The 18,441-nt window shown below is 37.6% G+C and overlaps 1 protein-coding gene across 4 annotated transcripts in view; it reads left to right on the forward strand.

The window, feature by feature from the left end:
- Nucleotides 1–18,441, forward strand: part of CEP43 (centrosomal protein 43) — a 52,319-nt gene that overhangs the window by 5,816 nt on the left and 28,062 nt on the right. For all 4 annotated transcript variants that reach the window (XR_006289670.1, XM_037895146.2, XM_037895147.2 and 1 more), the window contains 5 exons: nt 5,138–5,191; nt 8,340–8,394; nt 9,132–9,220; nt 11,912–12,046; nt 15,874–15,954. Coding sequence is in view for 3 of the 4 variants with exons in the window: in XM_037895146.2 (XP_037751074.1) it covers nt 5,138–5,191; nt 8,340–8,394; nt 9,132–9,220; nt 11,912–12,046; nt 15,874–15,954 (414 nt within the window). In the remaining variant the exon portion in view is untranslated. The remainder of the gene's footprint in view (nt 1–5,137; nt 5,192–8,339; nt 8,395–9,131; nt 9,221–11,911; nt 12,047–15,873; nt 15,955–18,441) is intronic.

Consider the following 18,441-nt stretch of genomic DNA (forward strand, 5'->3'; position numbering starts at 1 on the left):
TTAGGCCTTCTACAGAGACTTGTGAAGGAACCAAAGTGAGATCTTTGTCTTGCAGTAGTTTGTATGAGGTTGTTGTAATAATAATGGTAGTTTGCTTGATTATGGCTTTTCTGTGTATTAATATCTTGTGCACATTGGCATTTGCGTAAATTAACTTGACAATGCAAAATGTCTGTTATCCTTTAAAACTGTTAATGTTTAGAGTAATGCTGGGCAGTTATTTTAGAAGTGTTATTTACTAGTTTTTGAGCACAAGAGAATGAGTAAAATCTTAATTTGTACACTGGCAAATACTTAAACATGTATAATATATTGTCCACTTGCAATTGATACACATTTCTTCTTTTGCTTTTAAACTGAAATATGTAATTCATGAGCATGAAACTAGTTAACATTCAGAAACTACCCAGGTGTGTGTTCTTTCCTGTTATTTCATGTATTCATGTGACATGTTTCTACAAAAGCCTGTTCTTCACATTCATACTCTTATTACTTGTTTCCACTAAGACTGACAATGTGGTGAGTGCTGTACAAACACAAAAGAAGACTTGGGCCCTGTTCTGAAGAGCTTCTGCTTTTTCTTTTCTTATTTCAGGGAGACAGTCTTCATATGAAAAAGGAAGGCCTCTACTCAGGGCCGTCCTTAGGCATGCGCAGAATACGCATGCTGCGTAGGGCACCATGAAATTTGGGGCACCAGATTTCCCCAAATTTCATGGTGTCCTATGCAGCTGCGTGCTTAGTAGGTGGCAGCGCCCCCAGCGGCCAGCCCCATTCCCCAGCTGGCCCCCCATGTGCGTTCCGGGACAACTCCCTCCACCCCTGATCCACCTCCTTCTGCCCCCACCCCGCTCCTTCTCCCAAGCCCCCTCCCCCAGCGACGGATGCGGTCCAGGGGATTAGCGGGGGGGCCTGGCGGTGGCAGCAGGGGTCAGGCCTACCCCTGCACTCACCGGCAGTGGTGGGAAGCAGAGCGCCCTAGCCTGCTGCACTCTGCTGGCTCCCTGCTGTGTTGCTCAGCTTCCCACCTCTGGGGGGGGAGGGGATCCCTTCTCCCTGCTGCCAGTGGGAGGGGCGGAACGGGCTGGGGCCGGGTCATTCCGCTTCCTGCTCCCAGCCCCCTGCTAATCCCCTGGGCCGCTCTGGGCCTGTGAGGGCCCCCCAAAGCAGCTCCCCACAGCTCCTATCTCTTCCAGCCCCGCAGGCCTTGAGCGCAGCCCAGACCTTCCATGGGGTGTGGGGAGCAGGTGCTCGGGCTGCCTCTACTCTTTCCCTTCCCCCTGCCCCATATCCTGCATTACAACCACTATTTTCTGATTGGCTATGACTTGTTCAAAATCATTTTATATTCCTTTAGTTGGGTGAAATGTCACTAGTAGGGAGACCAGATGTAATGGAGAAAATATCAGGACACATGGGGGGGGGGGGGGGGGGGAAAAGCCAGAGTGGCCAAAGCCGCAGTATTGGGACAAATGGCGTCCCGACTGTGCATTGGTCAGGACGCGGGACAAAGACCTAAAAATCGGGACAGTCCCAATTTTATCGGGAAGTCTGGTCACCCTAGTCACTTGTGACATGGGGTTTGCAACACTTGCAACACCTCTTGGTTGTAGCAATAAGCGAGCAAGACACTCTTTGACAACATAAAGCTAACAGCAGCCTTGATAAGTCAGTTTTATTAGTTCAGCCTAAAAACTGTTTCTGTTGGGCAGTTATCAGGATTGCCACAACAGGGGGTTAAAAAAGAATAAAATTATATTAATTGTTAAGATGCTATAAAGTTGATTCTTTATTTTAAAGAACTAATTAGTTTCCACAGCCCCTTCTGTCACAGTTCAGGGCAACTTGCACCTATATTCCCCTCCCTTCGCTCTTGCATGTATTGTTACAGAAGCAGCTTCACTTCAGGAGGACAGCTTGTTCATTAAACTGGAATGACTGTCTAGGTACCATTATAAATAATGTTACTATACTTTTAGCATTTTTTAGCTTCTTTGAAGTAAATGAGTATTTTTAAGAAATAATTGTTCATATTTTAAATTTAAAACTTGTGCTTGAGCTAATTTCAAGGGTCCCCTTCTTTTTATTTGTAGAGTGGCTATCTCCTACTTTGTTAACGACATGAGAGCCAGATCTGCTTGTGGCACATGAACTAAATCACTATGATAGAATCTTAGCAGGGACACTTATTTGCACTGATGTAATGTGGACTTCTAATAGGACTGTGGGATCACTTTGTATGTGGCTCAGGAGGAGGTGTCACCAGAGGCTCTCTCCTTGAGGGATGTTTGGAAGGAGTACCAAGGTGTCCAGGATGAGTAATTCTCTCTATCATGAAGAACCAGTGAGTTTGCCTCTTAACCTACCTGAGGAGCAGAGACTGCGTACCCCTTTATGCACCAGTTCCTGTCTTCCATTCATAAACAATTAACAGAATACTTCAGAGTTCAGTCTCATCAGGGAATGTTTTGTTTAACCTGGCTGTTCCCTTCCTGCTGTAAGTGCATCTGGCTTCTATGGCATTAGTAGAGTGAGAGAGAAATCCATTTGAAACCAATCAGGAAGTTAGTTGGCTCGTAAAGAAACAAAATGAGGTAAACTTTAAATGTTAGGTGCAGGTGGGGAAGTTAACAATACTCTTTAAATTTGTAGGAATAGTATTATAATTACGTAGTTGATTTCTTTAAAAAAAAAAAAAAAAAAAAAAGTTGACTGACTGATTCACAAGGGCTGTTTCACAGCGTTCCCTGAGAAAATCAAGCACTTTGTGAACTATTACCGTCAAATGCAATTGTAAACATTGAGCATTCCCACTGAAGGGAAATCTTTGCTGTGAATATTGTGTCCCGAGAGACCTTCTACTAGAAAACTTTTATTATAGTAACTGCTGTGCCTGAAATATTGTCATTTCAACTTCTGTGGGGGACAAAAACCCCATAATGTTGTTGTCTTAACTTGTGCTCAGAAAACATATATTGAGTAACAATGTGTCATGTTAACACCTTCATGCTAATTATAATATGTGTATAGAAGTGCTGATGAGTTGACAAAGTACTGTTTAGGGTCAGTATATTAATATTTTACCTTAAAAAATAGCACCAGAATAAACTGAAACTTTTAATGAATATGGACATGAACAACATATACTAAAGAATTAGATTAATTTCATATCTTGTACTGCTTTGTGAGGTTTTTAAGAGAACTTGAAGAGAAGGTCAGAATCCAGTTAATTCCCAAATGGTTCATTTTGGAGCAGTGATAACTAAGATCAGCTCTCTTTCTTTAAGTGTCCTAGAAAATTCAAGCACTCTAAAAACTGGAATTACTATTTTAATTTAATCCTACAAATCAAAACACAGTTCTTGGAAAACATTTTTGTCACCGTTGCTCAATTGAAAACACTGGCATAACTTTAACTGCTGTTGCTATTGCTCCACTGTTATCTTCAAATATTCCTGCCAGATACTTCATAACAATAATGGCCATACTGGGTCAAACCAATGGTCCATCTAGCCCATATCCTGTTTTCTGACAGAGGCCAAAACCAGGTGCTTCAGAGGGAATAAACAGAACAGACAATCGTTGAGTAATCCATCCTCTGTTGTCCACTTCCAGGTTCTGGCACTCAGAGGCTAGGACACACAGAGCATGGGGTTGCATTCCTCAACATTTTGGCTAATAGCCATTGGTGGACCTATCCTCCATGAACTTATCTAATTCTTTTTTGAACCCAGTTGTGCTTTTGGCCTTCACAAGATCCCCTGACAATGAGTTCCACAGGTTGACGGTGCATTGTGTGAAGAAGTACTTCCTTTTGTTTGTTTTTAAGTTTATTAATTTCATTGGGTGACACCCGGTTCTTGTGTTATGTGAAGGAGTAAATAACACTTTCTTACTCACTTTCTCCACGCCGTTCATGATTTTATAGACCTCTATCAGATCCTCCTTTAGTCGTCTCTTTTCTGATCTGAAAAGTCCCGGTCTTATTAATCCTTCCTCATATAAAAGATGTTTTATAACACTAATCATTCTTGTTGCCCTTCTCTGGACCGTTTCCAGTCCTAATATATTGTTTTTGGGATGGGGTGAACAGAACTGCACATGGTATTCAAGATGTGGGCATTCCGCTACTTTATGTAGTGGTATTATGATATTTTTGTCTTATCTATCCCTTTCCAAATGGTTCCTAAGATGCTGTTAGCTTTTTTCCTGCCGCTGCACATTGAGCAAATGTTTTCAGATAACTATCCACAATATATGAGGGACATAGGGAAACTCAAACATAAGGAAGTATTCATGCAAGACTAACATTTGAATGTTCAAGAAGAAAAACCGATGAATGAAAATGAGATCCATGAGCACAATGAATCCAAAAAATAAAGAAATAGTTTTATACCTTTAATACTGCTCAGATTCCTGAGTTTAGATTCTGTTGCATGTCTCCTGACCAGACACTGAAGAAATATCTGTACTTTACTATTAACCTTTTCCTAGTTTTGAGTATGTTGTTTGTGTACATTTCCTTATCATAGAATTGTATATTAACTGTGTGAGTTTCAAAGACACCTAAGGGACTTAAATGTCCAACTTGTATTCAAAATTAATAGGAATTAGGTGTCCAGTCCCCCTAGGCAGTGTTTTTAAAAAAAAAAAACAAAAAAAACCCCACCCTGACAGTAGAAATGACCTAATGGGCCATGTACAGTGGAACCTCAGAGTTACGAACAACAGCATTTTTTCTTCTGCATAGTAAAGTTTCAGAGCTGTATTGAGTCAATGTTCAGTTGTAAACTTTTGAAAGAACAGCTATAATGTTTTGTTTAGAGTTACGAACATTTTAGTTATGAACAACCTCCATTCCCAAGGTGTTCATAACTGAGGTTCTGCTGTAGTTCACGTTCCTGTTCTTGTTTCTTCCCTTTTTTTCAGATTGAAAATTCTTCTTTCCCAGCCCCAAGCCACGTTGCATATAGCTTTAGTTTAATGAAGGCATTTAGGTGTATTAAATTCAATACAAGTACCTCAGGAAGAAGCTGGGGTCAGTTTTAAACAAATACCTGGCAGGCTACTCGTTGTATGTGAATTGTGGGGAGAAAATAGTGACTGCAAAAATACGGTTTCTTTTTTAATTTGGTAGGCAGAACTACGAGCAGCTGTATTTTTGGCACTTGAAGAGCAAGAAAAAGTAGAGGTAAGGAGATTGTAATTTCTACTTCAGCTTTCAGTAAATGTTTAATGCAATAAAAAGTACAAAAATACAAATAAAAAGTTCATTTTTTGTCACTTTGCCAAAAGTATGTTGCTATCCTTAAATTCTCACTGATTTCAGTTGTAACAGGGTCAAGCTTTAAATATGACAGGAAATATCCCTGAAAAATATTAAACTGTCTGTTTTCTATCTTTTCCTTTTTGTAAGATCTGGTTAGATTCATAACATCTCATTTACAATTGGTTTGCTCTCTTGGGTAAATATTGATCTTGGCTAGTTTTCAATAGCATGTTGTCCAGTTGTCCAGAATGACTCTAAGGAGGATAAGAAAGAGACAAGGTGGACGAGGTAATATGTTTTATTGGACCAACTTTAGTTGCTGGAAGAGACAAGTTTTTGAGCTTCACAGGTCCCTGAAGAAGAGCTCTATGACTCTCAGAAACTTGTCTCTTCTACCAGCAGAAGTTAGTCCAATAAAATATACTAGCTCACCCACCTTATCTCTGTCATATCCTGGGACCGACGTGGCTGCAACAACACTACAAACATCTAAAAAAGATACGCCAGTTCATCAAGTGTGTTCATAAATTCTTTTAAAATGTTTCTTATTGACCCCATCAATATCCTATCCGATCATAAAAGACTTCTGAAATGTAAAAGATGGAAATACTTTCAAAAAGCACATTATGAAAAAATAATTTAAAAAAATTAAGTACTTCTGCATTTTTAAAAAAAAATTTGAAAGGAACTTTATCAGTTTACTCATATATAAGCTTACATTTAAAATTAGAGCCTCTGAATTCTAAATATAAAGTTTAAAAAAACATATTTCTCATTTGCAAATTTCTGTGCTTTTTGTGCTTCTGGTGACTCTGCAGCAATAGTTAACACAGACAAAGGCTGTTCCTGGAGATGTACAGACATCATTATTAGACTGATGCATGAACAGTGATATTTTGGTATGATGGTGATCTTGGTTTAGAATTTGGCATTATCTAAATTATACAGTGATTTTTCAAACCAAAAACTGCAAGTTAATTTCTTCTTGATTTTAAAATGTAAGTTAAACAGAACAGATCTAGTAGGGGAAATTACACTTAAACACTTGCAGGAAGTTATTGCAAAAAATAGAAAATAAAACTATCGTTTAGTAATCCCATGTTAACGAATAGTTTAGTCCATATTTTGCCTGAAGAATCTGCAAATTCTATTTTAAAAAACAAAGCGAGTGCAAAATAGTAAGGCTGTCAAGCAATTTAAAAAACGAATTGCACAATTAATCGCGCAATTAATCACACTGTTACTCAGTAATAGAGTACCATTTATTTAAATAATTTGTGGATGTTCACATTTTCAAATATATTTTAATTACACCACAGAATACAAAGTGTATTTTTATTACAAATATTTGTGCTGTAAAAACAAAAGAAAAAGTATTTTTCAGTTCACCTAATACATGTATTGTAGTGCAATCTACATTTGTATGTTCAACTTTCATGATAGAGAATTGTGTACAAAAAACCCCTGCATTCAAAAATAAAACAATGCAAAACTTTAGAGCGTACAAGTCCACTCAGTCCTATTTCTTGTTCAGTCAGTTGCTCAGACAAACAAGTGTGTTTACATTTACAGGAGATAATGTGGCCCACTTTTTATTCACAATGCTGCGTCCATGCTGATGACGGGTTCTGCTTGATAACTGTCCAAAGCAGTGCAGACCAACGCATGTTTTTATTTTCATCATCTGAGTCAAATGCCACCAGCAGAAGGTTGGTTTTCTTTTCTGGTAGTTCGGGTTCTGTAGTTTCCACATTGGAGTGTTGCTCTTTTAAGACTTCTGAAAGTTTGCTCTATACCTCATCCTTAGATTTTTTTTTTTTTTTTTGGAAGGCTCTTCAGATTCTTAAATCTTGGGTCGAGTGCTTTTAGAAATCTCACATTAGTACCTTCTTCGCATTTTGTCAATTCTGCAGGGAAAGTTTTCTTAAAATGAAGAACATGCTGGGTAATCATCCAAGACTAGTATAATATGAAATATATGGCAGAATGTGAGTAAAATAGAGTCCGAGACATACAATTCTCCCCCCAAGGAGTTCAGTCACAAATTTAATTAACATATTATTTTTTTAACGAGCGTCATCAGCATGGAAGCATGTCCTCTAGAATGGTGGCCGAAGCATGAAGGGGCATACAAATGGTTAGCATATCTGGCATGTAGATACCTTGCAATGCTGGCTACAAATGTCCCGTGTGAATGCCTGTTCTCACTTTCAGGTTGACGTTGTAAATAAGTGGGCAGCATTATGTCCTGTAAATGTAAACAAACTTGTTTGTCTGAGCGATTGGCTGAATGAGAAGTAGGATTTAGTGGATTTGTAGGCTCTAAAGTTTTGCATTGTTTTTGAGTGCAGTTATGTAACAAAATCTACATTTGTAAGTTGCACTCTCATAATAGAGATTGCACTACAGTACTTGTATGAGGTGAATTGAATACTGTATCTTTTGTTTATCATTTTACAGTGCAAATATTTGTAATATAAAGTGAGCAGTGTATTTTGTATTCTGTGTTGTAATTCAATATACTTGAAATGTAGGAAAAAATTCAAAAATATTTAATACATTTCAGTTGGTATTCTATTGTTTAACAGTGTGATTAAAACTGATTAATTGTGATTAGTTTGTCTCTTTTTTTTTTTTTTAAAGTTCATCGGGGGAGTTAACTGATTGATCGACAGCCCTACAGAGTAAAATTGGCAAACTTCTATTTTTCAGTGGTTGTTTCGCTCAACTGCTGAACTTGTAATTTGTTTAACTGTATGGAAAAACATAAAAATCTGTAACCAGCTGATACTATTCCTATCTATAATGTTTTTATAGCCAAACTATAATCCCCTGGGGGTTGGTAACAGAAATATTAAGCCTTAATTATGACCATCTAAATGTGCTGCTTTACTAATTACTACTAGTACACTTAGTATAAAAGTACATTTTTTTTGGTTAAAATCAGTTGTTTAAGCTGTTTGTTATTCTAGTGAGGCCTCTATGGCCAAAATTCTTGATGAGGTGTTAAATGTCTTTGCAGTACAGGGAAATCCTTATTAATTGTCCTTGATTTTTCATCTTTCAACAGAACAAAACACCCCTGGTAAATGAAAGCTTGAAAAAGTTTCTAGGTACAAAAGATGGTAAGCTTTTCCCTGTTTGTTAACTTATACATTCCTCAGATATTGACAAATATTTTGAAGAAAAGTGAAGGTAAATCCATTTGCTCTTGTGTTTGCAGTATGATCCTGATGTTGGTCATAAACAGATCTGTAGTAAAGATAGAAGCCAGTCCTTCTCCCATTAAGTAAATGTCAAAACTATCATTGCACACACTGAAGTTAAGATTGAGTCCAGAGCTTTTAAAGCTAATATTCTGTTGTTGCCATGGTCTTAGTTGAGAGGACTGATTTCTGTAGGTATTTGAATTAATTGCTGCGGAAATTTTTTTCCATTGTTTTATCATTTGTTGATTTACAGTAATTCAACTGAGCCTTTTTAGAGCAGCAGAAACAGCAACCTGAAGCTGTAATATGAAAGTAGACTGTAGAGGTACAGCATTAAAAGTGTGTGGGGGACAGACACCAAGATTAAGGTGTCTTTGAGCTAGACCTTTTTTTTTTTTTTTTTTTTTTAAGGTTAAATGGGGCCTGAATTTTAGAAGGAGCCTTGAGTTTTGTTCCAGCAGCTTTGGTTTAATTTAAATGTCTTCCTGATTTGGACTGAGGATTAGGTAGTTAAATACCTAAACCAGACCTGCAGAATTATGGGTGGGACAGAGGAGACCGGATTGAGGATCTCTTAAAAATCAGGTCCTTAATATAAGAGAATTTTAATTCTGTTTGATGTACCAAATTATTTTTTTCCTTTTTCTTTTTAGGTTGCTTGGTTGCTGGTCTTGTTGCAGAATTTCTTCAGTTTTTCAATCTTGACTTTACATTGGCCGTTTTTCAGCCTGAATCAAGCACAGTAAGGAAGATACTCTTTTTAATCATATGCTAACTTGACTGTTAGAATCTGAAATGAACAAATGCAGAAGCTTTATTGGATTTTGTATTGGTCTATACCAGTTACTCAAATTTATGCTCTAAATATCAGCCGGAACTTAGTAATGTATACCTGTGTCCCTACACTAACCCAAGTCATAGACTGTCACAAGTACAGAAAAGGATGTTTATGTAATTGATGATTCATGGTGGTGGGTTTTTAAAGTTGACTAAAAGCATACATGCTTCATCGATTCTTTTCTACCTTTGTCGCTTAAAATAAATTAGTTTTGTCTGTGGAGCTATCTGTGCTCATAATAGTCGGGGATTCTATTAATCAAATGGTGACATTCCTTTGGACTGTGTGCCAAATTTTACATGTCTCTATCAGTGCAGCAATACTAAATTGAGAATAAAATAACTCACAGCAGAACCACTTTGTGGCATTATACAGTAAGAAAAACTGGAGGAAAAACAAGTGATTGTATGCAAGTGATCCAGACAACACATTAAGCAACAAGGTAACGTGCTTGGGGTGTTGGCCTAAAAGTCTGTTACAAGAGGAGGAGACTGAACTTTTTTTTTTTAAGTAGTACTATATTTTGCTAGGTCTTCAAAACACTTTTTCAGTTATCAAATATTTATATATGACATTGACTATTTCGCATTGAAAATATTTTTCATCTGTTTTAAAAAAGAACATTTGTTCCTTTGCAAAGTTTTTTTTTTTTTATTCTTATTGATCACTTTTCAGTTTAGTTTGCAAGAAGTGTTGCTAAACTAGTTATTTGAGCTTGAATTTGAGCAAGGACGAATTTTTTTCACTTGAATGAAATATTGATTTTATATCCATTTTAAAAAGTGGCTACATATAAGGCATTTGTTAATTCAATCTAGATAAACCGATAAAAACTGGTGCTTCATATCCTATCCTAGTGGAAGGACTTTTGCCCTGTTTCACAAAAGAAATTTCAGAAAAATCATCTGCAACTGACTTAATCCTAAAACCACCTAGACTCCATGCTGTGCCAAACGTCCTCAGCTCCATGTGTCTTCAGAATCAGCTCCCATTAAGAGGAGCTTGTATGCTAGAGAAATATTTCAGATATTCCCTATTCATTGCATAAAATGAGTATCTGTCTGTTCTGAAAATGGCACTTCCTCACTAACAGATTTCTCCCTTGATGTCTCCAGAGTCACATCTGCTGAGTTCAGTAGCCAAAAATGCGGTTTCAACACTGTTTCTGTTAGCCCTACAGAACCAACATACAGGAGAGTGCAGGCTGAGTTCTCTTTGTGTGTTATCAACAGATTTTTTTTACTAAGATGCAGTCAGTTATACCTATGCAAACTTAAGGAAGAGCATAGTTTGATATTGATTAATGAAAAGAAAAATGACTCTGAAAATCCAAATTGAGATTATGGGGCTGGCATTTTTGTGGTGTGGGAAAGGTGGGAATCTTTGTTTGTAAACTGAGCATATTTGAAAAGGAGCTGTATTGGAATAAAATAAATATGGCACATTTACAGTCATTTTTCAGATTATCATCTATTTTGAAATCTGTTTATCTTTCAGTAACTTTCCATAATTTATTTCCTGTATTTGCTATTGATTTTTGTTTCCTCACAGCACACTCTCTTATACAATCCTAGAGTGAAGTAATACATTCACTGTGCAATCTTACAATTATTTCTGTAGTAGTAGACCATTAATTTAATGGGATTGAGTGATTCAGAGGATTAGACGGTTGTATAGATGTTTTCAGCTCAAGGTTTTTGGTTTAAGTAAAGCCAGGCCTTTATGGACTAAATGAGTATATAGTTGTGATGGCTCATCAAGTTGCCTATGTGAAATATGTCGGCAATTTTAGTCTGTTTTCAATGAGATGATGTCTACATCACAAGTAAAATTTGTTTGATTTCCCTATATTTTTGAAGCGGGCTACAGCTCCCTTTAAGTCACCTTAAGAATTTAAAAGAGGAAGGATGCCATTTGTAGCCATTCTATACTCATGTCAGTGAAAACTGGACAAACCATGCTGTCACATTTTGTGTCTCAGCTACGTGTGTAAGAGTTGAATTTAGAGCTACCTTTGTTCATTTTTTATTGAACTGATCTACAAGTTATTCTATAATCTTGTTGCTGATGTTGAGAAAAAAGGAATTTGGAAAAAAAGAGTAGGAAAAATTTTCATCTGGGTCGTTAGTTAAAATCAGACTTTTTGGACCCATAGAGGCTGGAAGGTAAGGCTTTGATTCTGCATACTGCTCCACATAGGTGAAGCCATGTGCTTGCACAGTTCCATTGAAGTCACTGAAACCCTGCATGGAGGCCGTGGTCCATTTGTGCTGAGCTTGTTGCAGAATCATTGGTTGAAGTATGGTATGACCCAGTTTTAAAAGGTAATAGACTAAAATAACTTGAATATAAAATTTATTTTAATCTTAATTGTGTGTTAAGTGACGTGGAATATTTATTTGTTTTGTTTTTTTGTAAGTTCTATAATGTGGAATATAATAAAGATGCTGTTTAGTGTCAGCTAGTCCTGATGTGTACACGATTACAACTGGGAAATCTTGATTGGTTGGCCAAATTGTTGCTGCGCTAACTCCTAAAAAGTTTATCGCTTTCATTTGCATTGAAGATTAAGATTATATGTTAACTTTTTTCCAGCTAAATGGGCTCGAAGGGCGAGATAATTTAGCCCGAGATTTAGGAATTATAGAAGCAGAAGGTACTGTAGGTGGCCCCTTATTGTTGGAAGTGGTCAGAAGATGTCAGCAGAAAAAGGGTTCCAGTAGTGGAGAAGTAAGTATTGTTAAAATGCATTATACTTTTTTTACAATTAAAATTTTTATGTAGTTTATAAACTGCTTGTCTCAGGGATGAACTGTTTGAATACTTTGTGTGGAAATAGTATCTTTAGAGAGAGTTTCCATCTTCAGGATTTTCATTCCTGGGTCTTAGCTCTTAAGTGCTAGTCTGGGATTTTCCTTACCTCTTAGGGTCTTTTGACCCTAGAGGGCAGTGGTAGATAAACAGGGGCAGGCACCCTACTGGTAATCATTTTGCCATTCCTTGACGCATATAAATACCACCATCTAAATGTTCCAGTCAGTTCCTTTGGTTGCAGTTTCCATGATAATCCAGTACAACACACAAGCAAGAATATACCGCTAATTAAAAATGAAAACAAATTATAAAAATTGAGACACATCCATAAAAATCTTCACTTCTGAGTGGAAGTGAGTGAGAGCCCTACAAGGTCGTATCTTCAGAGAAGACAAATTATTTGTAAGTATTTATTTTTATTTATTTAGCAAGATACCATCTGCGCAGGGTTCTCGCTCTTGGGGAATAAGTAGCTTGAGAGATGTCCCAAAAGAAGAAGAAAAAAAATGGATAAAGCTGCAATGAGTAGCAGCAAGGCCAATGCCAACAGTGTGGATTTTTCTCTATTTTTATTTTACCAATCTATGAATATATGGCTTGATCCTGCCCCATTGAACCCAGTGCGAGTTTTGCCATTGACTTCAATAGGAGCAGGATCAGACCCATGACGAGGCTTTTTAATCATCCAATACAGAAACAATATTTTAGTCTAGAACAGGTGGCAGCAATTAGTGAGAAACTTTGTACGAAAAGAAAATCAGTGAACTGAGGATAAGGGACGTTCCAAAATAAACTAATTTTTTTAGGGGAGTGGAAATAAAAAGGGGTACAAGAGTTTGCTTGAGAAATCTTTTCCAAAGAAACTGAGAACAGAGAGCCTGAAACAGGATTCCATTCTGGAAGTTGTATCAAAGCCGTGCTTTGTAAATATGTGGTGAAGATCATGTTGCTGCTTTGCAGATGTCTGCAGTGGAGACGCATCGGAAGCAGGCTGTGGCAGTAGCATATGGAGTTACAGCTCTTTCATTCCTGATCTTTGAGTTCTTAATTGTGCAAACTTAAAATTCTCAATGTTTTTTATGGCATATACACCTACTATACATGGCACTTAAATACTATGCTCACTGGTGTATTGGATTGTCTGTACGCACAGATGTCCATTTTACTGTAAGCAGTAGTCCAAAAGAACAATATAAAACACTAAATATTTTTAAAAACCTGCCTTCTATATCAGGGGTGGGGAAACTTTTTGGCCCAAGGGCCACATCTGGGTGGGGAAATTGCATGCAGGGTCATGAATGTAGGGCTGGAGTTGGGGTGTGGGAGGGGTGCACGGTGTACCAGGGGGCTCAGGGTAGGGGGTGCAGGAGGGGTGTGGCAGGGGGCTCAGGGCAAGGAGTTGGGGTGCAGGAGGGGTTCGGGGTGTGGGCTCTGGCCCTGCGCCGCTTACCTGGAGCGGCTCTGGGGTGGCAGCGATGTCTTAGCCCTGCTGCACAGGCTCCCTGCCTGCCCTGGCTCTGAGCAGCGGCGCTCCCGGAAGCAGTTGGCACCGTGTCCCTGGGGGAGGAGGAGCAGAGGGTTCTGTGCGCTGCCCTCCCCGCGGGTACCTCCCCCGAAGCTCCCATTGGCTGCGGTTCCCTGTTCCCGGCCAATGGGAGCTGCGGGGGGGCGGTGCCTGGAGGCAAGGGCAGTGCACAGAGCCCTCTGCCCTCTCTCCTCCAGGGGCCACAGGGACGTGGTACCAGCCGCTTCCAGCTGGGGTGTGGGGCCCGCGGCGCCACGGTGGTAGCAATCCCGTAGGCCAGATTCAAAGCCCTGATAGGCCGGATGCAGCCCGCAGGCTGTAGTTTGCCCACCCCTGTTCTATATGGTAAATTCTTATGAAGTGCAACTTTTGCATGGCTTCCAACCAAGAGAACAAAGTCCTCTTATCTTGCCAATCTTCAACTTTAGGTCTATCTTAATTGAGTTAATTTGGTCTAAATTATGTTCTGCTTTGAGATAACTCATGAAGCATTTATATTTGAATATATATTTAAGAAATACTGCTTCCTTTCCAAAACAGCTACAGCATTGCCAGTTCTAACTTCTCCCTCCTCCTTCGGGGCTAGATCTGATGGTAGCTAAGTGTAAGTTATAGGGAAGATGAGAAGTTCTATAGGAATCTCTGCTCCTTTCTCTAGGCTCCCTGTGGCATCAGTTGCTGCTTCCTTTCTTACAGTTGGTTCATGTGAGACACTTCAGCTTCACATCTGCTGCCTTCCTAGTATCATCGCTCAATCAGAAACAAATTCAGCAGTCCCAAAAGCTGTGGGTTTCTATGTGCTTGTTGTCTGGAGAGACTCCTTGTTTGTTTAATCTCTTGCAGCCTGTATTTTTAAAGTCAAAAAACATGTATACAAGCTGATTATTGTTAAAATAGGAAAATCTGAATGTGTAAACTTAACCCTGTCACTAGCATAAACTAAAGATATTTTGGGCAAAAGTATGAAATAAGCCAGGCCCCCCCCCCCCCCCCCCCCCCCCCCCCCCCCCCGGAACAGACAAAAGTTTTACGGATGAAAAGTGCTGATGTGGACAGTGCTCTGTCGGTGGGAGTTGCTCTCCTGCCGACAAAGCTACCGTCACTCTTTGGGGGTGGTTTTATTTTGTCAGAAGGAGAGCTCTCCCGCTGACAAGGAGCGACTATACTGTGTAACTTAAGCGGCACCGCTGTGCTGCTGTAAGGTACGCAGTGTAAACATAGCCTTCGGGTTGTTTTGTTTCTGTTTTTTTTTTTTTATTTTTATTTTTTCAAAATAGATTTAATTACTAGAATGTCTTTATAGAAAATTAGAATAGCTTTCCATTATGATTAGGAATGGAATGAGATTCTGTGTAACTGATTAATCAAAAGTGTTCTATCTACTGAGCTTCATCATAAAGTCTTATGATAACAGCAATTTAATATACTAGGGAAAGTATTCAACATGTGTTAAGAGGTTGCAATGATGAATTCTGATTTTTTTTTTTTTTTTTTTTTTTTTTTATCCTGATGCAATCAACAAACATTCGGTGTGAGATGTAGATCAATACAGTATTTACTACTTTGTTTCTAATTTAGCTTAAGTCAACAACACTTGTGACTGGTTAGTGTTTATGCAGTGTACTATGTGCAGTATAAAGGATATTACTTCACCCACCTTGTCTCTCTGGTTCATGTTTAGTAAACTTTTGGCTCATCCCTAATTGTAATGAAAATCCATACTATCTGTTAATCTGAAATACTGCTTTTCTGCTTAAACCTGTTGTATTTTTCATCAGAAATATTTTAAAAAGAAAACTGAAGCATTTGTATGACAAAATATTCACTGAGATGAATACAGTGAAGTTACAAGAGATCTCCAAATGTAATGGAGTCTGCGCTGTAAGCAGAGAGAATGAAATCCAGATGATAGCATTTATTATCATTCCTGGTCAGGATAGTCATTTAAACGAAAGAATGTTTACTAGACTTTCAGAAGTAGTGCATTCAGCCCTTTCACTTACACCAAGAATGTGTTTGAATATACACTAATAAATTGGCTGGAAGAAAATTTAATTTGAAAATAGTTCTGCCTTAAAATTGCTGAATTGGCTGCACACTGTCAGAATTTGTATGTAGTGAAGGGCAAAGAGTTTTGCACCCTTCGTTATCATTTGGCGTTCTGACACAGTCTTATGGAATCTTAAGTATGTTGTTTCTTTGTGAAACTTTGGTTTAGGTAGCTCCAGTTGTGTCTGACATGCGTTCTTCACCAAAATCACCTGATGGAAGATCAAATACACATCCAATACCAAGTAAGGTAAGTTAGCTAAATAAAAGGAAATGCTAAATAATGTAACAATTTGTGGTGAAGTACATTAAAAAGGGTTTTTAATGCAAAAGATGGTTATTGCAGAAATGCTGACTGATTCATGTATCAGGAATATTTTGGCCATCATACTCAGCTGTTTGAGGCTCTGGCTTTTCTATCCAAACATTTTTGAAATATAGAAGAGCTGTGTAAATCCTTGCTTTAATTTATCAATACTGCCTTAAATGGGAGATGTTTAACCAAGCTCTTAAATAGTCTTTGCTCTGTGCAAATCATCCATCCTTCACATATGAAGCTGTATACTTAATCTGAAGGTGCTCAGTCTGAAAGTATTTAGTTAGTTGCAATGTCTAAACAACTTTCTGCGTGTTGTTTTAATGTAAAATGTTGTGAGGATTGTCACAGGATGTGTTGCTGCATGCTGTTAGATAAGCACTACAAAAAATTTGGTGTCATTGCAAGTTATAGCCATGTGTTAAATGTGTTCGGCACAAGGTGAGGGTCTAATTGTTACAACAAGTGATGATATCACATCATGAGATAAACTCTGATGTGTTCAACAGTGTTAACAAAGTGACCCTGTGCAATTCCTATTCAAAACAAAAAAAGACTACTCTGGACACTTGCGCTTATCCAGGGTTAGTCCACTTCAGTTCCTCCTCAATAACATGGTTGTCCTTTTTTAATTTTTATTTCAGATGCGTAAAAACTGAAATTAGTTTTGTTGCTTCCCATTTTACTCTTTTGAGGAATTGGAATGTGGATATGGAGTATGTGAAGTTTTGTATTCCAGCAGTAGTTTCAAAGTCATACTGTTTCCTTTTTCCCTCTGATACATGTACCAGCAGTTCTGAATGACATATCACATATAGGTAGTCTCTAACCACCCTCTTGCTTCCCCAAAATACTTCAGAATAGAGAACAACAAAAACCTGATTTAGTTTTATTTTTACATACAAGAAATGAGTTTTTAAAAGAAAATTCTTGTGATGAAGAAGGGGGAGTCCAATTGCTATAATTATATATAAAATAGGAAAGAATAGTACAGCTTGTTATGGAGGAAGGGACAGAAAAACTCTTATGGTAGAAGCTGTTTAATTGGAACACCCTGGTGAATTCCCATAATCTTGTTTTAACAGCTGTTTCATTTAAATAGTTTCCCCAAACATTACTTAAGATTATCACCATATGTTTCTGCAACTTGAATCACTTAACTGATGCTTGGTTATATGCCAGCTTATTTTTACTGCATAGATCTTACTTTAAAATTGGTAATTTATTTCAATTATCAAAACATTAAAATTGGCACAAACTATACATCACTGAATGTTTTCTGGCTGCCACTATGTGGAACAGAGCAAAAGTGTTAACTTTCATTAATACCTGTAGTCATCCCAGCAAAGCACCTTTTGAACAAGTAAATTCTTTTAAAGCAACAATATACTTATTCAGTTTAATAGGGAAAACTTGTTTTCAGAACTCGTTCCACTAATGTAGACTTACTAATTATTCACATCTTTTATATAAGTGGCCATTCAAATTTAAAAATATATATATGATCTGAATAAAGCACATTACAACTGAAAACATATTACAACATTTTTTTAAAAAGAACAACCATGTTTGAAATGGCAGAGTGCATAGCAAGAAAAGAATGAAGAAAACTAATAACAAGAGTGGCTGCTTTGCAATTTTTCATTCATTTCTTTTAAGAGAGTGGAAATTATAGAAGAGCATTAGGAAAGTCTGTGCTTATTGGAAGTGTCAGTTTGTCATGTAATGTATTGTAGTCTAGTAAAAAAAAAATAAGTATGATCGATGCCATCTCAGTTTATCACTGTTTTTTACCAGGAGCAAATACGGTTTCTTAATCCTGTTCTTTAAGGAATTTGTGCACTTGTGCATGTCTGTTAAGTAACCTTTGTTCAACGTTTGGTGTTCAAATCCCCCAGAAAAGGGAAGTAGAAGAAATAATATTCATAATTGCAAGTAACAGTTTTTTAACTCTGAAAGCTAACATACTTATTAAAGATTGGCATTTTTAATAAACTTGAGAAGTATTACAGTGATCATTACAAATAAAATGTAAAAAGTGTCTTCATACAGTAAAGTGTAATATATTTTAAAAATCGTATTAAAAAGGACAAGAAAAAGTGTTAAGATCCCTTAGGACAGGGAGGATTTCATTCTGTGACACTTCAGTGTATGTGCCTCAGTTGCTTCGAGATTACATTTACTTAAACAGGCTATAGTTAGAAAGTGGGGACAAAAACAAAGAGGCAAGGGAGATGGCTGATATTGAGCACTTGTATAGAGCATCACATTCAAAGGACTGTTGTTAGGGTTAGTATTTGCTCAATCTTGTGGCATAGGTGATCCTCATTTTATACAATTATCTACATGCAATTTATATAAGGTTGGAGTTTTTACCAGATGAGAGACCCTACTGATGCCAGAACTCTTGTGAGTTATTCT

This window comes from Chelonia mydas, chromosome 3, assembly GCF_015237465.2.
Source record: "Chelonia mydas isolate rCheMyd1 chromosome 3, rCheMyd1.pri.v2, whole genome shotgun sequence".
NCBI classification, from domain to species: Eukaryota; Metazoa; Chordata; order Testudines; family Cheloniidae; genus Chelonia; species Chelonia mydas.